At 49.1% G+C, this 22,104-nt stretch overlaps 1 protein-coding gene across 1 annotated transcript in view; it reads left to right on the plus strand.

Annotated features, from left to right (window-relative positions):
- The window catches only part of TYK2 (tyrosine kinase 2), a 93,298-nt gene extending 72,042 nt beyond the window's left edge, over positions 1-21,256 (plus strand). The window contains exons 19-25 of the mRNA XM_048487458.1: positions 2,666-2,763; positions 4,021-4,213; positions 6,881-6,999; positions 7,419-7,591; positions 9,847-9,964; positions 12,108-12,218; positions 17,032-21,256. Coding sequence (XP_048343415.1) covers positions 2,666-2,763; positions 4,021-4,213; positions 6,881-6,999; positions 7,419-7,591; positions 9,847-9,964; positions 12,108-12,218; positions 17,032-17,166 — 947 coding nt within the window. The 3' untranslated portion in view covers positions 17,167-21,256. The remainder of the gene's footprint in view (positions 1-2,665; positions 2,764-4,020; positions 4,214-6,880; positions 7,000-7,418; positions 7,592-9,846; positions 9,965-12,107; positions 12,219-17,031) is intronic.
- The last annotated feature ends 848 nt before the right edge of the window (positions 21,257-22,104 follow it).

Here is a 22,104-nt window from a genome sequence, read left to right on the forward strand (position 1 = left end):
GTCTTGATGATAATTACGGCTCCTGAAGTCTCTCTCTCTCTCTTTCACTTCTGGATGTTGATAATAAACCAGGACCCAGTTAAAGAGATGTGGCCTTATCTCAGCTGGCTGCATTTGGATATTGCTAGAGAAGAAGAAGGGTTTGGATTTATATCCCCCCTTTCTCTCCTGCAGGAGACTCAAAGGGGCTGACAATCTCTTTGCCCTTCCCCCCTCACAACAAACACCCTGTGAGGTAGGTGGGGCTGAGAGAGCTCCGAGAAGCTGTGACTAGCCCAAGGTCACCCAGCTGGCGTGTGTGGGAGTGCCCAGGCTAATCTGAATTCCCCAGATCAGCCTCCACAGCTCAGGTGGCAGAGCTGAGAATCAAACCCGGTTCCTCCAGATTAGATACACGAGCTCTTAACCTCCTACGCCACTGCTGTGTTGAAACTGAATTGTGAAGCTTTGGTAACACAGGTGACAGAGCTGCAAATGTAATAATCAAGTGTCAGCCACGGAACAGGTTGTAGAACTCATGAGCAAAACTGATCCTTGTACCCGAGACAGAACCGCGTGAGGTTGCATGAAGAAACTGTCAATGGTCTAAAGCAGCTTGAAGAGATCATTATTTTATTTATTTACAAAATTTATGTCCTGTCTTTCTGTCCTCACAAGGGCCACCCAGGCGACTAACAACTTAAAACGTGCAAGATAAAATCACTTTTTAAAACTGTTAAAATCACACACAGACCCTCCCCAAAAGACCCATCCTCAATGCAAGTTAAAAACAAAGTTAAAGGACACGAAAGGCATAAAAGTAGCAATTAAAACATTGGTTAGGAAGGAGGAAATTGTGGATGGGGTGACAAACGAACAAAGAAGTCTTCACCCACTATTGGAGGTGACTACAGAAGGGGGCAGACAAACTCCCGTGGGGAGAAGGATCCCTAGCTTTGGTGCCATGACTAGTACAGCCCTGTTGTGAGATTCTGAAAATCAACTATATGAGTAAGGGTTTTTTAATTCTTGAAAGCTTATGCCTTGAAAATCTTGTTCGTCTCTAAGCTGCTACTGGGTTCAAACTTAGCTGTTCTTCTGCAGACCAGCAAGGCTACCCTCTGAAACTTAAACCAAAGAACGACTCTGAGAAAGTCAATATTATCAGTAGAGCAGAATAGTTCTGCAAGCCGTGGGCGTTACTGCGTGTCAAGCAAAGAAAACCTAAACTTTTGGGGTTTGGATTTATTTTAACTTTTTGCTTAGGACTGTCAGAGTAGAATTCTTATTTATTGATTACAAGCATGGAAAAGCTGTTGACTTATATTGTCAGAACTGAATGCATTAAAATAGGCAAAGCATTATATCCCCTACAGTAGGCATGCCCCACATCCCCCCTCCTTCTCCCCCTTTGGGCGGGAAGGCACACTTACGCACATTCCGGGAAGGAACAGACCCCCAACCTTTCTCTGCTCCCAGCTGCGGAACTGTTACAAAGCTAGTTAAGGGACAGGCTGGATGAAAGGCAAACAATTCTCGAGGCTGCTCTGTAGAATTGGCCCCCAATGAAATATGGCAGGACCTTGGCTAAGATAGTACAGGGACATGACCCTACCAATTGGTCCAAGGCCACGCAGTGGACTTCAGGCTGAGTGGAGGTTTGAATTGGATTCTCTTGTCCAACTCTAAAACTTGAGGCACTGTTCCACTCTGCTTCTGATAATGGATTTCAATCATTTTTGAAGGCAGCCCCATTGGTCTGCAGTTGAGTGGCTACCTTCAAGTTCAGTAGCATCTAAGAGACCCCTTCCGCACAGCACAGGCAGAGCTCTCCTATTCACATGCCTCCGTGCAGGCAGCGACGGAGCCCACGAAACCAATTCGGGTTGCTATGGCGCCTTCGCACAGAGGCGCAGGGGTTTTGGGTTACCTCCCTCCATCTGCTGCATAGCTAGGCACGGACCTCCACAGCTGTGCTACTGTCCCTGTGACCCTGCATGGCTATGCAGCAGAGAGGCGGGACCTCTACAAACAAGGGAAGCGAGCAGCTGCAATGCAGTGTAAAACAAAAGAATCACCGATAGCGTGATTCTCCAAAAACCCAAGTTTGGGGTGGGGGTGGGGGGGCGCAAGGGGTGGACTCCCGTCAGAAGAGAAGAAAAAGAGATTGTGCAAGAAGGGGGAGGAGTTTGGATTTATATCCCCCTTTCTCTTCTGTAGGAGACTTAAAGGGGCTTACAATCTCCTTTCCCTTTCCCCCCACAACAAACACCCTGTGAGGTGGGTGGGGCTGAGAGAGCTCCAAAGAACTGCAACTAGCCCAAGGTCACCCAGCTGGCGTGTGTGGGAGTGCACAGGCTAATCTGAATTCCCCAGATAAGCCTCCACAGCACGCGGCAGAGCAGGGAATCAAACCTGGTTCCTCCAGATTAGAATGCACCTGTTCTTAACCACTACGCCACTGCTGCTCCTTTGGGATCCATGCAGAGTCCCCCCCCTCCCCCCAAGCTGTTTTTCCCCACCCCCAGTCTGGGTTTATTGGCCTGCTGTGCACACACTTTTCTCAATTTGCTAGTTTTGTGGGTCCTCCTGAGATCAACTAGTGGACATTGCTGCTCAAGTCCTCTCCCTCCCACGCCATCCAGACCTGCTCTTCTGGTCCTCAGCTCTTGCTCTTGTTTTTCAGATCTCCTGGACATCACCTCTGTCAACCCCGATTGTCCTGTGTCTGACCCGACTGTCTTTCAGAAGCGATACTTGAAAAAGATCCGAGATCTGGGAGAGGTAGAGCTCTTTTGTAATGAATGAAGGACGTTTTGTTCCTTCTGGAGTTTTGCACACACAGAGGCTGCATCCGATCCCCGGAAAACCTGCCTCCTCCTGAGCTGTCCTGTTTCAGATGGTGGGCCAGGGGGCGGAAACATTGGGACCTTGACCAATAGAAGGGGAGTCTGCTTACACCCACCAGAGTTCATGTGCATACATGCAGAACCTTCATCCTTCAAGGCTGGTTTTCAGTGTGTTTGGAATATCTGGCACTTGGATGGCCCAGGCTAGGCCGATCTCTTCAGATCTTAGAAATGAAGCAGGGCGGCCCCTGGTTAGTATTTGGATGGGAGACCACCAAGGGAGTCCAGGGTTGCTGAGCAGAGACAAGCAATAGCAAACCATCTCTAATGATCTCCTGCCTTGTCCTGGATGGCTTAAGCTAGGCCAGTGATGGCGAACCTATGGCACGGGTGCCAGAGGTGGCACTCAGAGCCCTCTCTGTGGGCACGCGCACACAGAGTTCGTCATTTGGGGGGCGGAAAATCACCCCCCTACACACACATCTAGGCTGGCCTGGGCCACTGAGCACGACGGGCCTGGTGCCTGTGCTCCGGGGTGGCTGCTGCCCAAGGGGGGGGGGCGCAGAGGAGGCAGAGATGCTAGAGAGGCACAGAGCGGTGCCCGCAGGACTTGCTGGAGGCTAGAGCAGGCTGGCCCCTACTCGAGCGGGTGGGGCGGAGAAAGAGGGAGCCAACCAGTTTTTTCTAAACCTCAGCATTTCAGGTTAAATTGCTGGGTTGGCACTTTGAGATAAATAAGTGGGTTTTGGGTTGCAATTTGGGCACTCGGTCTCAAAAAGGTCCGCCATCACTGAGCTAGGCCGATCTCTTCAGATCTTAGAAATGAAGCAGGGATGGCCCTGGTTAGTGTTTGAATGGGAGACTACCAAGGAAGTCCAAGGTTGCTGAGCAGGGCGGGATTGCGAGAGCTCCAAAGAACTGTAACTAGCCCAAGGTCACCCAGCTGACGTGTGTTGGAGTTCACAAGCTCACCTGGTTCCCCACATAAGCCTCCACAGCTCAAATGGCAGAGCGGGGAATCAAACCTGGTTCTCCAGATTAGAGTGCACCTGCTCTTAACCACTTCGCCACTGCTGCTCTCTTATCCACATACCCTACCCCCCCAGTAGCAGCCCCCAACCAAATTCAGCCGAAAGTCTCCATTTTGCACTGTCCAGTTCCAAGGTTTTGTTTCCTTCGCACATTTCCCCAGGGTCACTTTGGCAAAGTGAGCTTGTACTGCTACGATCCCACCAACGACGGCACGGGCGAGATGGTGGCCGTCAAGTCTTTGAAGTCGGGGTTCAGCCAGCAGCTCTTGACCAGCTGGAAGAAAGAGATTGAGATCTTGAAGACGCTCTACCACGAAAACATTGTCAAATACAAGGGCTGCTGCAGCGAGCAAGGTACAGCCGTTCCAACCTCTTCACTCCACGACCATCCAGTAGAACAGTGATGGCGAACCTTTTCGAGACCAAGTGCCCAAATTGCAACCCAAGACCCACTTATTTATCGCAAAGTGCCAACACGGCAATTTAACCTGAATACTGAGGTTTTCATTTAGAAAAAACGGTTGGCTCTGAGGCGTGGGTTACTCGGGAGTAAGGTTGGTGGTAAGCGGGGGCTTTGCTTTGAAGCAACCGTGCATCTCTTCCAATGGGTGAATCACAACCCTAGGAGGGTTTACTCAGAAGCAAGCCCCATTGCCAGCAACCGAGCTTACTCCCAGGTAAAGGATTGCGCTTTCATTCTTTGCATGAAGATCAGTGGGGTTTAACGGCACTTAACAGGGTTACCTACACTGCTTTCCCAAAACCAGGTCTTAGGTTTAATGCTAATAATCAAGCCAGCAGGCCAGGCCAGCCTAGATGTGTATGAGGGGGGGACACTCTGTGCGTGCCCACAGAGAGGGCTCTGAGTGCCACCTCTGGCACCCGTGCCATAGGTTCGCCACCACTGCAGTAGAAATTACACTGAAGAAGGCTTTCAGCAATTGCGGTCTACTTTCAGATTAAGTCTTGTTGTAAGTATTATAAATGTCCCAAACCACAAACGATACAACAGTACCACAAGGTATTGTTGAAGGCTTTCGCAGCTGGAATCACTGGGGCGTTGTGGGTTTTCCAGCTTGTGTGGCCGTGTTCCAGTAGCATTTTCTCCTGCCGGTCACAGAGGCAGGCGAAACGTCAGGAGACAATGCTACATGGAACATGGCCAGACAACCCGGAAAACCCACAACGCCCTACTACCACAAGGTGTCTGAAATAGACTTTAATAACACTGACGAAAAACCTGTGTAGTACAAAGCAAAGGTCCTGTGTTATGCAATGAAAGTCCACTAAGCTAACCACAACCCGAATGTGTCCTGGTCTCATACAAGCTTCAAGATTAGTGTTGCATGAATTCCATATGTCTGTGCTTCCAAGATGTACAAAAGTTTGTATGAACGGCAATGATTTGAAACAGTCAGGAACTGCGGTCTGCTCTGAAAACATTTTGCAGCATCCCTTGATGGTTTCAAATCATGAATGAAGAGAAACCAATTCCAGGGTTGTATATCAACGCTGCATAGGCATTTGATTTTACTAATAAATGTAAAGTTCTTAAATGAATATAATAGGCTCTAAATAAATACAGTGCCTAACCAATATTAGGTGCTCAAATATATGAATACCAACTTAGCTCCACTATACTAATGATGTGACATAATATGAAATATAAACGTAAATATATTTTGAAGGTGCAGTTTATAGCTATCATGTATTCCCATTTCACATATACACATATTATACGGTAAAACCAAACGTCATCTTCTGGCAGACAGCCTCCATTACACAGTGTAGCAAAAAGCCTATGCAGCATTGATATACCACCCATGCATTGGTTTCTCTTCATTTCTGGTTGGTTGTATCTAATCTGGAGGAACCGGGTTTGATTCCCAGCTCTGCCGCCTGAGCTGTGGAGGCTTATCTGGGGAATTCAGATTAGCCTGTGCACTCCCACACACGCCAGCTGGGTGACCTTGGGCCAGTCACAGCTTCTCGGAGCTCTCTCAGCCCCACCCACCTCACAGGGTGTTTGTTGTGAGGGGGGAAGGGCAAGGAGATTGTCAGCCCCTTTGAGTCTCCTGCAGGAGAGAAAGGGAGGATATAAATCCAAACTACTCCTCCTCTTCCTCTTCCTCTTCCTCTTCTTCCTCTTCCTCTTCTTCTTTTTCCTCTTCTTCCTCTTCTTCCTCTTCTTCCTCTTCTTCCTCTTCTTCCTCTTCCTCTTCCTCTTCCTCTTCTTCTTCTTCTTCTTCTTCTTCTTCTTCTTCTTCTTCTTCTTCCTCTTCCTCTTCTTCTTCTTCTTCTTCTTCTTCTTCTTCTTCTTCTTCTTCTTCTTCCTCTTCCTCTTCCTCTTCCTCTTCCTCTTCTTCTTCTTCTTCTTCTTCTTCTTCTTCTTCCTCTTCTTCCTCTTCTTCTTCTTCTTCTTCTTCTTCTTCTTCTTCTTCTTCTTCTTCAGGTCCAGCTTGTCATAGGTTTCAAATCATTGCCATTCATACAAACTGTTGTACATGTTGGAAGCACAGACATATGGAATTTGTGTTCCACTAGCCTTGAAGCTTGTACAAGACCGGTACATATCCAAGTTCTGGTTAGCTTAGTGGACTTTCATCGTCTTACACAGGATCTTTGTTTTGTATGACACGGGATTTTTATCAGTGTTATTAGGGTTTGTATTTCAGATACCTTGTGGTACTGTTGTATCGTTTGTGGTTTCGGATACGTATTATACTTATAACAAGACTTCAGTTGAAAGTCGACTGTAATTGCCGCAAGTCTTCTCCAGTGTAAATCCTACTGGGTTGTATTGTGTACACTGATCCCCACTTAATTCAGAATGGTGGCTTGGTACCTCAGGGACTGATTTGGGGGGAAGAGGTGGCCGATCTCCATTGCATACGTTTTTCCCATGGTCTCCCCACCCAGCCCAATCAGCCTTAGAAAATACCTGAGGCCCCCTCCCCTTTCTTTAGGTCCCTTTTGGAGGGAGAAAGGCCTTCAGATAAAAATGTAACTCTCTGTTCACAGGGGAAAAGGTTGTGCAGCTCATCATGGAGTACGTCCCATTGGGTAGCCTGAGAGATTATCTTCCCAAGCACCATGTCAGCCTGGCTCACATCCTCCTCTTTGCCCAGCAGATCTGTGAGGTAAATATAACTTGATCTGAGATTGCAAATGCCTTAGCAGACCAGGTGCTCAGGAGCAGCAGCAGCAAAAGGCCATTGCTTTCACCTCCTGCATGTGAGCTCCCAAAGGCATCTGGTGGGCCACTGCGAGTAGCAGAATGCTGGACTAGATGGACTCCGGTCTGATCCAGCAGGCTTGTTCTTATGTTCTAACTTCCCTTTAGATGCAGAATTCATTTGACAAAAGATCAGATTTCCTTTTGTGGGGACAAGAGTGGCAGGGAGGGGCATGCTGGATGAACCCATCTCTTGCTCTGGAATGTGTTCTTTCAGCCGGAGGCCAAGATGTCGGGCTGCTGAATCTCCAGTTCTGAGCAGATCCCCTTTGGGCCTCCTCAGTTGTGGAAGCTGGGCGCTAACCCTGTGTTTGCTCTTGCCAGGGGATGGCTTACCTCCACTCCCTCCGTTACATCCATCGGGATTTAGCCGCCAGGAACGTGCTCCTGGAGAATGAGAACGTGGTCAAGATTGGCGACTTCGGCCTTGCCAAAGCCATCCCGGAAGGGCATGAGTACTACCGTGTTTGTGAAGATGGAGACAGCCCTGTCTTTTGGTAAGCAAGCATGGCAGATCTTCTTAGCCCCTGAGAGGTGGGCAGTGCTGGAAAGTGCTGTCAAGAGAAGAGATGTGCAGGAGGTGGTTTCCCGTTGTCTGCCCTGACGTAGCAGCCCTGGACTTCCTCAGCGGCCTCCCACCCAAGTCCTGTGCAGGGCCAACCCTGCTTATCTTTCCAAATTTGATGAGATTGGGCTAACCTGGGCCATCCAGTTTAAGGTGAGAGCCAGACAGTGATGATTTACTGCTGCCTTGCCTCTGCATAACATCCCTCGACTTCCTTCCTTGGTGGTCTCCCATCCAAGGGCTAACCAGGGCTGACCCTGCTTAGCATGCAAGATCTGACAAGATTGGTCTAGCCTGGGGGCCATCTCGGCGGCCCGAACCTCAGTTCATCCAGAGACTGTGTTGAATTCACACACTCCCCAACATGGGCAACGAGGATGATTGAGGGACTGGAGCACCTTCCTTATGAGGAGAGGCTGCAGCGTTTGGGACTCTTTAGTTTGGAGAGGAGACGGCTGAGGGGGGATATGATTGAAGTCTATAAGATTATGCATGGGTAGAAAATGTTTTCTCTCTTTCTCACAATACTAGAACCAGGGGGCATCCATTGAAAATGCTGGGGGGAAGAATTGGGACTCATAAAAGGAAACACTTCTTCACGCAACGTGTGATTGGTGTTTGGAATATGCTGCCACAGGAGGTGGTGATGGCCACTAACCTGGATAGCTTTAAAAGGGGCTTGGACAGATTTATGGAGGAGAAGTCGATCTATGGCTACCAATCTTGATCCTCCTTGATCTCAGATTGCAAATGCCTTAGCAGACCAGGTGCTCAGGAGCAGCAGCAGCAGAAGGCCATTGCTTTCACATCCTGCATGTGAGCTCCCAAAGGCACCTGGTGGGCCACTTCGAGTAGGAGAATGCTGGACTAGATGGACTCTGGTCTGATCCAGCTGGCTTGTTCTTATGTTCTTATGGGAAATATTGTGGGGCTTTGCTCATTTTTGGATGGGTTTTGCTTTCCAAGATGACCAATATTGGGGGAGGTTTTGGCTGACTGGCAGCACACCCCAGTGTGAGCTAGAACCAAGTTCTCTAGCCAACATAGGATTGCTCTCTACTCTGGAATGGCTCCACCAGTTTGCTCAACATCTATCACTGAGAGGGAGTACCAAAGTTGACATTCTTTCTCATCTATGAAGATGTGTAAGCTCTGTTAATGAGCTTCCCAGAAATACCTGCTAACAGTTAACACAACTGTGGTGTACCAGCTCAGTGGCTACTAACCATGGGGCCAGAGGCGTGGCTGGGCCATACGGCGCCTGGTGCGCACTCTGCGTTTTCACAAGGTCTCACAAGGTCTCCTGGGAAGTGTAGTTCCCACCAGGCCATTTTCAGCCTCAAGTGAACAGGCCACTTTTTCCAGCCTGCACTTTCAGGCTGAATGAAGGTAAGAGTGAGTGAGTGTGTGTGTATGGGAGTGGGGTGGGAACAATTTTCTGCCCCGCCCCCAGGTGTGCGTCCGGTGCCATGTGTCCCCTGGTAGCTCCGCCTCTGCATGGAGCCTAAAGAGAACCTGCAAATTCAGGGGAAGTAACCTCTGAATACCTGTACCAGGAGCTGACATCAGGGAAAGGCCTCGGCCTCTATGCCCTGTTGTTGACCCTCCAGGTTGGCTACTGTGTGAGGCAGGATACTGGACTAGATGGACCTTCGCTGGTCTGACCCAGCAGGGGTTCTCTTATGTTCTTATCAGGGGAAAGCCTCACCCTCTCTGCCCTGTTGTTGGCCCTCCAAAGGAACCGGTTGGCCCCTGTGGGAGACAGAATGTTGGACTAGAACTTATAACACAGGTGTCAAAGGTAACACGCCATGACAATTTGGGTGACACGCCAGCATTCACCAGAATCTGACAACTTAGCGTGTTTTACTTGTGTTTCATTTCTGAAATTATTTGACATTTCTTCGTATAATACATAACACCATACATGACTGGACTGTCTTTTTTTTAAAAAAATTAATGAATATGTAAACAGTTGTTTCTCTTTTGTTCTGGGGGAGGGGTGACCCACCAGCAGAGTCAGGCATTTTCCGAATTTTTGTCACGCCAACCCCAAAAGGTTTGCCATCACTGGACAGGACTCTTCTCGGGACTGTAGATGGACTTTTCCTTGCATCCCAGAATGTGAGTCTTGTCCTTCAATCTCCTGCTCAGTGGGTCTTTGTCCCTGTTTTCTTTGTGCTGCAGGTATGCTGTGGAGTGCCTGAAGGAGTGTAAATTTTACTATGCCTCCGACGTCTGGTCCTTTGGAGTGACTTTATATGAGCTCTTGACACACTGCGATTCTAGTCAGAGCCCCCCAGCGGTGAGTCCCATGACTGGGGGTGTCAGTGGGTGAGGACACTCTGTGAATGGCTAAGCTCAGGGGTCTCTGTGAGCATTCCATTGAAGGCTGGGACAGATGCCAGAGACGTTGCTTAGGGGGTTGGCTGTGCGGCTACACTCTTTCCCATCATGCAGTTTGAGTGTTTAGGATGTTGGATTTAAATCCCCCATTTCTCTCCTGTCAGGAGACTCAATGGGGTTACAAACTCCTCTCCCTTCCTGGGGATAATTAGGAAAGGAATTGAGAATAAAACTGCAAGGATTGTCCTGCCCTTATATAAAGCAGTGGTGCGACCGCACTTGGAGTACTGTGTTCAGTTCTGGTCGCCACATCTCAAAAAGGATATCGAAGAGATAGAAAAAGTGCAGAGAAGGGCAACGAGGATGATTGAGGGACTGGAGCACCTTCCCTATGAGGAGAGGCTGCAGCGTTTGGGACTCTTTAGTTTGGAGAGGAGACATCTGAGGGGGGATAGGATTGAAGTCTATAAAATTATGCATGGAGTAGAAAATGTTGACAGAGAGACATTTTTCTCTCTTTCCCACAATACTAGAACCAGGGGGCATCCATTGAAAATGCTGGGGGGAAGAATTAGGACTAATAAAAGGAAACACTTCTTCACGCAACGTGTGATTGGTGTTTGGAATATGCTGCCACAGGAGGTGGTGATGGCCACTAACCTGGATAGCTTTAAAAGGGGCTTGGACAGATTTATGGAGGAGAAGTCGATCTATGGCTACCAATCTTGATCCTTGATCTGAGATTTCAAATGCCTTAGCAGTCCAGGTACTCGGGAGCAGCAGCAGCAGCAGAAGGCCATTGCTTTCACATCGTGCATGTGAGCTCCCAAAGGCACCTGGTGGGCCACTGTGAGTAGCAGAGAGCTGGACAAGATGGACTCTGGTCTGATCCAGCTGGCTTGTTCTTATGTTCTTATGTTCCTCTCCCCACAACAGAAACCCGTGAGGTAGGTGGGGCTGAGAGAGCTCCAAAGAACTGTGACTAACCCAAGGTCACTCAGCTGGCATGTGTTGGAGTGCACAACCTAACCTAGTTCACTAGATAAGCTTCCACAGCTCAAGCGGCAGAGTGGGGAATCAAACAGATTAGAGTACACCTGCTCTGAAGCACTATGCCACGCTGGCTGCCCGGTGGTAGGTGATGTCCAAGACTCTGAAGAGCAACTGCCAGCCTGAGTTGACAGTACTGGCCTTGATGAACTGATTCAGTACCTGGCAGCTTCCTGTGTTCATCTGTTATAGAGGAGGGGATCTTTCCTCAGCGGAAGCACATCTGCTTTTTGCATGTGGAAGGTTCAGTCAGCAGCATCTCCAGTTAAAGAGATGAGTCTGCAGGTGGTGTGAAGGACCTCTGCCCGGGAGCCTGGAACTGACCTTGATTAACCAAGATCTGGTTCAGTATAAGGCAGCTTCATGGGTGTGTGGTGCATTCTGGGCTTCCCGTGGGGCACGCAAGGGTTTGAAAAAAAAGTACCCTGATCAGCCCCTGTTTGGTCCTGCCATGCCTCCTGTCTCCTGCCCGAGATGTGGGAACCTTTCTCTTCTCATTCCCACTCCCTGCTGTGCTTATTTTTTTCCACTTAGCTTCTCAGGCACTGCCTTATCAGCTCATTAGACATCTGCTGTTGTAGCTCTGTCAGTAGTCTGGAATGTAGGTTGCTTTGACCCTGCGGGGGGAGGCAGTTTCTTCTTTCTGGGCGGTGGGACTGGAGGGGTGCCATCCCCCCTGGGGAACTGGTAATCAGAGGTGGAGTGGCATGCTGTGGGGGGAAATGGCGGCTGCAACAGTGGCTATGCTTTTGACAGTAGCAGTCTAAATGCCTATTCCTGATTCTGTTTCATAATAAAGAAATCAGCTGGATACAGGGTCTTGTTGTTGAACAGTCCAGGGGCGGGACACCTACCCTGGCATACTTTCCACGCTCCTGATTGAATGAACCAAAGTCTGATCAGAAATTTGATGAACTACAATTTGGTTGTGCATCTGGAGGTCTTGCTTTTCAGAGGGAGACATTTGTTATGAAAACCAGGCAGTTGTGATGTGTGGAACTTGGCTGCTCCTGTCTGTGCTGACGGCTCCTTTGTTTTCCCTGTTTCTTTAGAAATTCATTGAGATGATTGGAGTGACTCAGGGGCAGATGACCGTGCTGCGGCTTATAGAACTGCTGGACAGAGGGAGGCGACTGCCCAGCCCCAAGGACTGTCCTTGTGAGGTGAGTCCTGCACAGCTTTGGTGTGTCGATCTGCAGCCTGAGAAATTTGGGACTTCTTCATGCCGGCAGCTTGTAGAGGAAAAGGTCCCGGGAGCCAGCGTCGTGTAGTGGTTAAGAGCAGGCGCACTCTGATCTGGAGAACCGGGTTTGATTCCCCGCTCTGCCACTTGAGCTGTCGAAGATTATCTGGTGAACTAGATTAGCCTGTGCCCTGCAACACATGCCAGCTGGGTGACCTCAGCCCCACCTACCTCACAGGGTGTTTGTTGTAAGGGGAGAAGGGCAAGGAGATTGTCAGCCCCTTTGATTCTCCTTACAGGAGAGAAAAGGGGAATATAAATCCAAACTCTTCTTCTTAAAGGAGAATTCGAGACCAATGGATCACTGAAAATGCAAGAGTCTTTCTGGCTTTCTGTCTGCCGTTAGGTCTGAAAACCAGAGCGGGTCTGGAGACTGCCTGCAGGCAGGGGCCTCTCTGCCCAGCACTGGTCTCAGTTGATCCCCTGTTCCTTAGCACACGTGGTCTTCCGTGAGACCTCTAGCCTGTTGTCTCCTGTGGGCTTATCATCTGAAAACAAACGATGAAGCCAGAACGTGCAGTTTGGGCCCGTGTCTGAATTGAATTCCATGTTTGGAATCTGGATTGGGGCTAGTGGCACCTGGGGCGGACTGGTTTCTTGAGTGCCTTTTGTTTACTTGTTTTGCCATCAAGTCACAGCTGATTTCGAGTGACCCTGTTGGGGGTTTCAAGGCAGGATATGTCGGGAGGTGGCTTGCCGTGTCCCTGGTATTCCTCGGAGGTCTCTCATCCAAACACAAACCAGGGACAGGACTGAGAGTGGGTGACTGACTCAATGACCCCCCCCCCAGCAAATTTCCACTGCACGAGTGGGGATTTGAACCTGTGTTTCCCAGGTCCTAGTCCAGTGGTGGTGAACCTTTGGCACTCCAGATGTTATGGACTACAATTCCCATCAGCCCCTGCCAGCATGGCCAATTGCAGGGGCTGATGGGAATTGTAGTCCATAACATCTGGAGTGCCAAAGGTTCACCACCATGGACCTAGTCCAATACCTTAACTGCTACACCACGCTGGCTCTTTCAAAAAATGATGGTAACAAACAAGAAGACGGGCTGCACCGGTCGCCAAGACTAAAGCAGGCAGAGCGACATGCTGATGGTTGAAAGGTCTTGGCACGATGATCAATACATTGACTCTAAATATTTTATTTATTTTATTTATTTATTTATAATTGTATTTATAAAACCGCCCCATCCCCTACGGGCTCTGGGCGGTGAACAACAGACATTATCGACAATATGGCAATAACAATATCATTTAAAATCAATAACATTATTAAATATAGAAATTGCATAAAATTACATAAAATTACAGCGTTTCGTATAAACCATAAACCATATGGCGTCCAGCATTAAACTATCAATAAGAACCCCCTCCCGGAGAGGGGGGCGGTATAGATGTTGTAGCTCCCAGAGTGGTAATAGGGAGGGGCAGGAGGGGCGCACACTATCATCGGCCGGCCTCCCCAAAGGCCCGGTGGAACAATTCGGTCTTACAGGCCCTGCGGAACTCTCCAAGATGAAATCAGAAGCCTTTATTAGGTAGGCAACAAGGACTCAAACTGCAGGAAGCCAGACCTGGGGATCTGGGCTCCTGCAGACACATGCATTCCCTTCTTTTCCCACTGGGACACCCCCTCCCTTCTTCCCACAGATTAGTAGAACAACAAGGTGTGAAAAGCTTTGTTATGGAGTACTGAGTGTCTCAAGACCAAGCGATAGTCTTCTGCCCGGAGCCTCCGCACCTTCCTCCCCCTTTCTGGAGGCCCTAGGCAAGGTTGCCTACTTAGCTGTGTTACCAAGCACAGATATTTAGAACAAAAGGGTTCATAGGATAGACAGGTATATGAAAGGATGTTCCCCCTGACCAGGGGTGACCTTGAAGTCTGAATGGTTTGATGCCAGGGAGGGGAGATGCCTCACAATGATACCGTGGAAAAGTGAAAAATTATTACAGGGATATTAGATGCCGATTGCCGCTTTGTCAGAGGATCTCCAAATGTGTTTGTCTGCCCCGTTTGGCTCACAGCTGCCGAGCTCATACAGATTCTGCTTCCTTTTCTCAGTGTCCAGCAACTGTGGGAAAACCACCAGACATAAATGTATTCAGAGATCCTCCGATGAAATGGCACGCAAAACGCGTTGGGCCTTTTTTATGATCCATATAATGCATGTTCACTTTACCACTACCCCATCAGCGTTTGCCCTTGCCTTCTTTCGTCTTGAGTGATGGTAAACATTCTCTGTGTTAGGTCTTGGCACAACGATCAATACATTGACTCTGGATGTAAAATCAGAAGCCTTTATTGGGTTGGCAGCAAGGGCTCAAACTGCAGGAAGCCAGATCTGGGGGTCCTGGTTCCTGCAGACACATGCATTCCCTCCTTTTCCCACTCGGACACCCCCTCCCTTCTTCCCACAGATTAGTAGAACAACAAGGTGTGAAAAGCTTTGTTATGGAGTACTGAGTGTCTCAAGGCCAAAGTGATAGTCTTCTGCCCAAGGCCTCTGCGCCTCCCTTCCCCCTTCCAGAGGCCTGTACCAGGCGCAGATTTAGAACAGAAGGTCCATTAGCATATGATAGACAGGTAGATGAAAGGAGGCTTCCCTTGACCAGGTGTTGCCTTGAGCTCTGAATGGTTTGACTCCAGAGAGGGCAGGTGCCAACCCTGACATGCCGTTCCCAAAAAGGATAGAACAGTGATGGTGAACCTTTTCAAGACTGAGTGCCCAAACTGCAACCCAAACGCCGCTTATTTGTCGCACAGTGCCAACACAGTAATTTAACCTGAACACTGAGGTTTTAGTTTAGAAAAAACAGTTGGCTCCAAGGCGCGCATTACTCAGGAGTAAGCTTGGTGATAATCGGTGGCTTTGCTTTGAAGCAACCGTGCAACACTTCGAATGGGTGAATCACGGCCCTAGGAGGGTTTAGAAGCAAGCCCCATTGCCAGCATCCGAGCTTACTCCCAGGTAAAGAATCGTGCTTTAGTTCTTCCCATGAAAATCAGTGGGGTTTAACAGCACATAACAGGGTTACCTACACATTGTGCCCAGCAGCCCAGATCAGCCTAGATGTGTGGGGGGCGATTTTCCAAAAAAACCCCCCATGATGAACTCTGTGCATGTGTGCCCACAGAGAGGGCTCTGAGTGCCACCTCTAGCACCCGTTCCATAGGTTCACCACCACTGGGATAGAAATAGGAAGGTGAAATGCCAGTGCCCGGCAGAAGCTCTTAGTACAGGTGTGGGCAATTATTTTTTCCATGGGGCCGCATAAGAAACAGAAAATATTGTGGAGGGCCGGGCCAAAAGGCAGGGGGGCGAGGCGCTTTTGAAAGCCCCGCAGAAGCCGGCAGCCAAGGCAACCAGCTTCTGCGGGGCTTTCAAAGGCGCCTCGCTCCCCAGCACAGCAGGGGGGGCCAGTCAAGGTCATCCAGCGGGCTGGATGTGGCCCGCGGGCCGTATAATGCCCAGGTCTGTCTTAGTAGTTAAGTGAAACTGAAACCCCCCCCCCCCCCCACACACACACTTGTGCAGAGTATAAGGACAAGCACCTTGAACTGAAGCCAGAAACACACGGGTGGCCTTTTGGGTGGCTGGCCATTCTCCTAAACAATTGCAATATGAACAACTCTGCCTGCTCTGTTCAGGGGCACATTAGAGTTCTGTACAAATGGATGTTTTTGGGGATGGCTTCCAAGGGCAGTCCCACATCTGGGCGGCATGTCGTAATCCAGCACCCTTGGGTTGCAGAAGCTGGAATTGGCGTGGCTGAATGGGCTCAGTCTGAGCATGGAGGTAGTTTCCATTAAAATCAATAGAAAGGGGAAAGGTGTCGTTCGCTGCTGCTCCTGTTTTCGCTGGGAAGCCTGGCACCCTCTGAGGGCTCCGCTATACCTCCCGGCAGCACCTCTGCCTGCTCTGAATCCAGCCCTTCTTAGCAGTGCATTTCTTGAGCAAACTGCAAGGCGGAGGCTTTAATATGTTTCAGAATATTTGCCCAACGGTCAGAGCCCTGTTGCAGGTCCTGAGCTGTACGTGAGCCATGAACAGAATATTTCCGTAACTTGGCTTGTGGCAGTTGAGGAACAATTGAGTCCTGTCTATGAAATGCACGGGAAACTTTACTTTTACAAGATGGTGCTGCTGCCTGCCCTCCGCACAAAGGGCCTGGCAGAGGTTGGCACTGCAGGTGCCCTCAGCGGGAGGCTGCAGTCTCTTCCGATGTGTTGGTGTTTGTCTTTGCTACGTATAGAATCCGTAGTAGAATCCATAGACCTGCTTGTGCAAGCACCCGTTCTCTTTGCTTTATGTTAAAACTTCGTCTATCAAGAATGTACTCCGCCAGTGTGACATAGCGGCACGTTCGAATTCCCACTCAGCTGTGGAGGTTTGCTTGGTATCTTTAGGCCAGTCATGGATTCTTAGCCTAGACTACCTCACAAACTTGTTGTGAGGATAAAACAGAGGAGAGAAGAAAGTTGTCATCTGCTTTGGGTTCCCACTGGGGAGGAAGGCAGGGGAGGGAGGGAGGGTGGATGGAAGGATGGATGGATGGATGGATCTTCTGTTTTCTAGACTGCTCAGAAGGGGTTATCTTCGAAGTTCCCATATACAGGCAGTTTAGTGGGGCCGGTTTGTTCAACCTCAGGAGAACTGTCTTGCATGTCCTTGTTCTTGAGGCCCCAATTGTCCGATGCCCCTTCTTCACCCATGCCTCTTTCCCCAGATCTACCGTCTGATGAAAAATTGTTGGGAATCGGAAGCCTCTTTCCGCCCGGTGTTCACCAACCTCGTGCCCATCCTCAAGGCCTTCCACGAGAAGTACCGGGCCCAAGCCCCCTCGGTCTTCAGTGTCTGTTGAACAGGAGAGTGGCAGAGATCCTCTACGGGAGCCCACGCTCTCATTTGCACTCAGTGTCTCGATGCCGTTTCCACGTCTGGAGAGCCACCGCGCTACGGACACTGCTTTGGCGTGATCGGCCTGCCTTGGGACACTGCCTTCTGCCACTTGACCTTCAGAACCTACGTCGAATGCCCCTGCCTTTGGGGAGAGGGGCTGGTCCCCCTCCCACAAAATGTGATCGAGTTTCTCCCCTGCTGTGAGCAAAGGCGGGGGGGGGGGCACTGAAACAGTGTCCACTGTCATACACGACTTTTGCCTAAGTTGTGTGGGAAGGGCCGTCACGGGTGCCTGAAAGTCAGCAGGTGGCTGACGGCACTAAAACGTTCATGGATGTCTGGGCCCCTTGGTCAGTCTGGTGTGGTCTAAGTTAGCCGCTTGGGTCTAACCAACGCTGGGCCTTGCTGTGTTAGGAAGTCACAGTGTTCAAGGGCTCAGCACGGTGCTGTGAAAAACAGCTGTGTTGGGACTGGATATGGAATACTTACATCTGCATCTGCTTAACCAGACAGAGGGACACACCTTCTGGCTGTTTCGTATCCCTTATGACATCTTTCCGAGGACATTTGTGTGTCTGTGTGCGCCCCCCCTCCCCCCCGGAGACTTGCCTTTAATCCATGTTCAATGCAAATACTTGGGATGCCCAAAGATATGTGAACTCGTCTTTATCTTTCCCATTTCCCTGGTTTCTGGGTATTTAAAAATTGCTGGACTGTCTACATTTCTCGGATGGCCCCCCTCCTCTGCTTGCCGCAAGCCATTTTGCCTCCCCTTCCTGAAGGGAAACCAGATCTGCTCACAGGAAGGTCAAGTGGACTGGAGTCCCGAGGAATGCCTGAACAGAAGGTCTGGTTGAAAAGTGGCTGCATCTCTGCAGCGAGGCCCTCGCGTTGGCTGCCTGTGACGCCTTCGGCACAAGCGGTCCCCTGTCAGGGCCTGGAGTTGGCCAGAAATCGTTGCCTGTGAATCTCCTTGGGGTCCTTCGTGTCCCACGTTCGTCTAGAACTGTTCATCATTAAAGCGTCTCCACCGTTCCCTCCTTTACTGTTGCCGACCAGAAAATGTGAATTTGAAGGAGGATGCTGGCGCGGGGGGGGGGGGGGGGATGTAGAAAGGAAACAACACGGGCTTGTCAGTCGTTCCCAGACTACAAAATGAGCAAAACCTGTAGCTAATGTCTTTGTTGCTACTCCCCAGCAACCGAGCTCAGACAGCAGCCGTGGCCTCGACTGGCCAGCCAAATCCTGGGGAAACCAGCTGCTGCGTTTACCTCTGAGGGACAGATGTCTTACCTGTTCGGTTTTTGAAAACAAGCCCTTCCAAGTTCAAAACTGCAGGAACTTCTGCTTTCATTGCCAGCCTTCGGGCCGGAGTGGGGCGGGACGACACTGTCCATCCTCACCAAACCCCCATTCAGCAGGCAGTTCTGTTTTCATGAGTGTATTTCAGATCCTGTTGGAGGCTGCAGAACTGGACAGCGGCCATGTTGGATGGAGCTGGGCAAAGCTGCTCCCACTGGCTGCCTTCAGTGTCAATGTGTCCTGCGCTGCCCTAGATTTCTGATTCCAGCAGTGGGACTTGTCCTGCGTGCGTTTGTCCAGCCTGACTCTTCAGGATGTCGAATTTTATCCTTCTGACAGGTGGCTCATTCCAGCAAGGGGGTGCCACGAGAGATTCACATTGCACTTCGTTCCCATCTCAGTGGCCTGTGGCCGTGGTTTTCTGAGAGGACAGAAAATGGTGGGAAGCAGGGATTGCCGAAAAAGACAGCCCCCGACCCTTTACCAGATTGCTGCTGTAGCTGTATCTGGAATGGAGCCATTCACCCCTCAGCCTTTTGCTGTCATTCCAGAGCTCTGCAGGCTAAAGGCAGCCACTCAGTGGAAGGCTGTTTGGAGGAAGGTCCACTATAACCCTGGAGCGGGGGAGGGGGGGACGGGGGACCATAGGATTTAAAACAATACTACTATGCCACTGCGAGTAGCAGAGAGCTGGACTAGATGGACTTTGGTCTGATCCAGCTGGCTTGTTCTTATGTTCTTATGCACCATGTAGTTTAAGATTAACTAGAACCTATTACGTTGCAAACAGTCTACCAGAAAACCTGGTGTGTGAGTTGAGGTTTACTCTAACTTTTTGTGTGACAGTTCTGTACTTTAATGTGAGGGTAAATTGAACATTAAGCTTTGAAGCCCAACATGCCGTTTCAATTTATAGTTTACCCTATGAAAAGAGGATTACTTGTAACATTTTTATGTTGGAGGAGCTTGGAGTATCATGCATAAAAAATACATAAGTGCTACAACACAGAGTAATTTCCTCTGTAAGAATACACTATAGTAAGTGACCATTAATATTTTTTTAATCAGTGACTTTCAGAGGTTTTGGGATATATCTATGATTTCTGGTTGTTTTTATTTTTATCTTTAGGTTGGGGCTTGAAAAAGCTTTGGCAAAATAATAGCCCATCTGGAGATTATGTTGCCCCTTAATTCGATACATACCGTACATATTAAAATTGGAAATTGTTTGATTTTGTGGAGGGGTAAGCACTTGTATGTGCTGAAAAAATGGCTATACAATTTTTTCCCCCTATACTTCATTGCTGTTTATTTGAAACCCATAATCTTTTGTTAATTGTCTTTTATAATTTGCCTGCAAAAGATAAAACATTCGGTTATTGTTGGTAATGTTTTTCATTCATATCAAATTATCTGAGGTTTTGTACATGATTTACAACTTAATAGGTTCTAGTTAACCTTAAACTACTGGGTGCAGAGTGATGTTGTTTTAAATCTTTTGGAGGAAGGTGGCAGGAGGGAAGGGATTCTGCCTCAGAAACTAGGACACGGGTTCGAAGTGCAGAAAAAGAGGTTCCACCTTAACATCAGGAAGAACTTTCTGACTGTCAGGGCTGCGCGACAGTGGAATTCACTGCCTCGGAGAGTAGTGGAGTCTCCTTCTTTGGATGTTTTAAAACAGAGGCTGGATTAACATATGACGGGAGTGCTTTGATTGTGTGTTCCTGCATGGCAGGGGCTGGACTGGATGGCCCTTGTGATCCCTTCCAACTCTATGATTCTATGATGTGCATGAATGGCTTCCTGTTATTTACCACCTTTCAAATATTCCAGGACTTTTAACAGTCTGGGCTGATGATCCTGATGTTGACATGCAGCTCTGCGTATCAACAGCCAGACGTTTTTATGGAGGTGGGGGGTCTTAAAATGCTTAACACTGGGCATTCAATTTCTGAGCTGTTCTCTTAACCTTTGACCCATGGGAAATAAGGTGAGAACATATTCAGAGGTGCGTCCTTCGGCACTGTTTAGCTTTAGAACGGTGTGGGTGTAACTCACTGCCCCAAAGATCCCAGGTTGGCTGATTCCGGCCCTTTGCATGAACTGGAATGATTCAGTGGATCCTGCTGCTGATCTCTTTGTAGCGAAAATGGTTGTGGGGGTGGGGGGGGTGGGGTGGCTCTCTAGTCGGTGGGACCCCTTTGCATGAGACAGGTCTTTGCAAAATTCTGTTTTGGAGAATCTGCGTTCACACTGGGTGGTTAGCTTGTCTCCTTGGCCTTAAACCCTTCCTCCGTCCCTTCACTCGGTTCCCCAAAAAGATAAGAAACCCCCAGACGTTTATTTTCTGATTCGTAACTGCATTGCAAGAGCCATGGATTATGGGATGATGCCAACACCTTCTTTGCTGCCCGTTGCCTTTTGGCCTTCCAAAGCCCACCAGGAGCTCTTCACAGCATTGTGCCTTTTGCGTCTGGAATTGCACTGAAGAACCGGCGGGGGCAAGGACTCCTCCCCTCTGCAGAAGCACGGGCGACTTTCAGCTGCGGCCTCCCTCCCTTCCTCCGTGTTCATTTTGGGCCCGAGTGTGTGCGTGCACTCAGAGAAAGAATTCTGTGTCGGAAACCTTGCCGTACTGTGAATGTACTCTTGAATACTAGTCTCGCAGCAGCTAGAGCTGCCGACCACATGTAATCTCTCCCGGTAACGATCTTTACGTTTTCTTCAAGTAAACCTGGAATGGTTAACGACTCTTGATTCTGTCGGCTGCGTCTAAAAAATAGTTGGCCGTGCAGAATGGTCTGGAGTCCGCAGGCCAAAGGGTAGCTTTGCCTTTTTGCAAGAGGCGGCTGACTGGGCTTATGCTAACAGAGGTGTTCCTCCCATTGGGCAAAGTGGGCAGTTGGCCAGGGGGCCCCTTGTGGTGGGCGCCAAAAATGCAGGTTCGTTTGTGGGATTTTTTTTGTATTTTCAGTGTTTTTTCTGTTTTTGGCCTACAGGGGGCGCACTTTTTAGGCTAGCAGCACCAAAATTTCAGGGATTTTTTGGGAGACTTTCCTGATGATATCACCCAGTTTTGGTGAGGTTTGGTTTAGGGAATCCAAAGTTATGGACTCCCAAAGGGGGTGCCCCCATCCCCCATTGTTTCCAACGGGAGCTAATAGGAGATGGGGGCTACACCTTTGAGAGTCCATAACTTTGGACTTCCTGAACCAAACTTCACCAAACCTGGGTGAAGTCATCAGTAGGGTCTCACGAAGGTACTCTGAAATTTTGGTGCTGTTATCTTAATAATTGCACCCCTGACAGCAGGCACCCCCTAAATTTCCCCAGATTCTCCTTTTAAATCCACCCCTTCCTGCCAATGCTTGTTTTCTTTCTTTCTTTTATTCTCTCAATGCCTAATGAAGGTTATTATTATTATCCACCCCCCTTGGTGTGGATTTAAAGGGAGAATCTGAGGTCCCCAGTTTAAACAGTGAAAGTAATGCTGTTTCAGGGTGGGGGAGAATCCACCCCCAAATATCATCACTTTCAATGTTGTTTAAACTGGGGACCCCAGATTCTCCTTTTAAGGTGTATTTAAAAGGAGAATCTG

Source organism: Sphaerodactylus townsendi, linkage group LG03 (assembly GCF_021028975.2).
Source record: "Sphaerodactylus townsendi isolate TG3544 linkage group LG03, MPM_Stown_v2.3, whole genome shotgun sequence".
NCBI classification, from domain to species: Eukaryota; Metazoa; Chordata; class Lepidosauria; order Squamata; family Sphaerodactylidae; genus Sphaerodactylus; species Sphaerodactylus townsendi.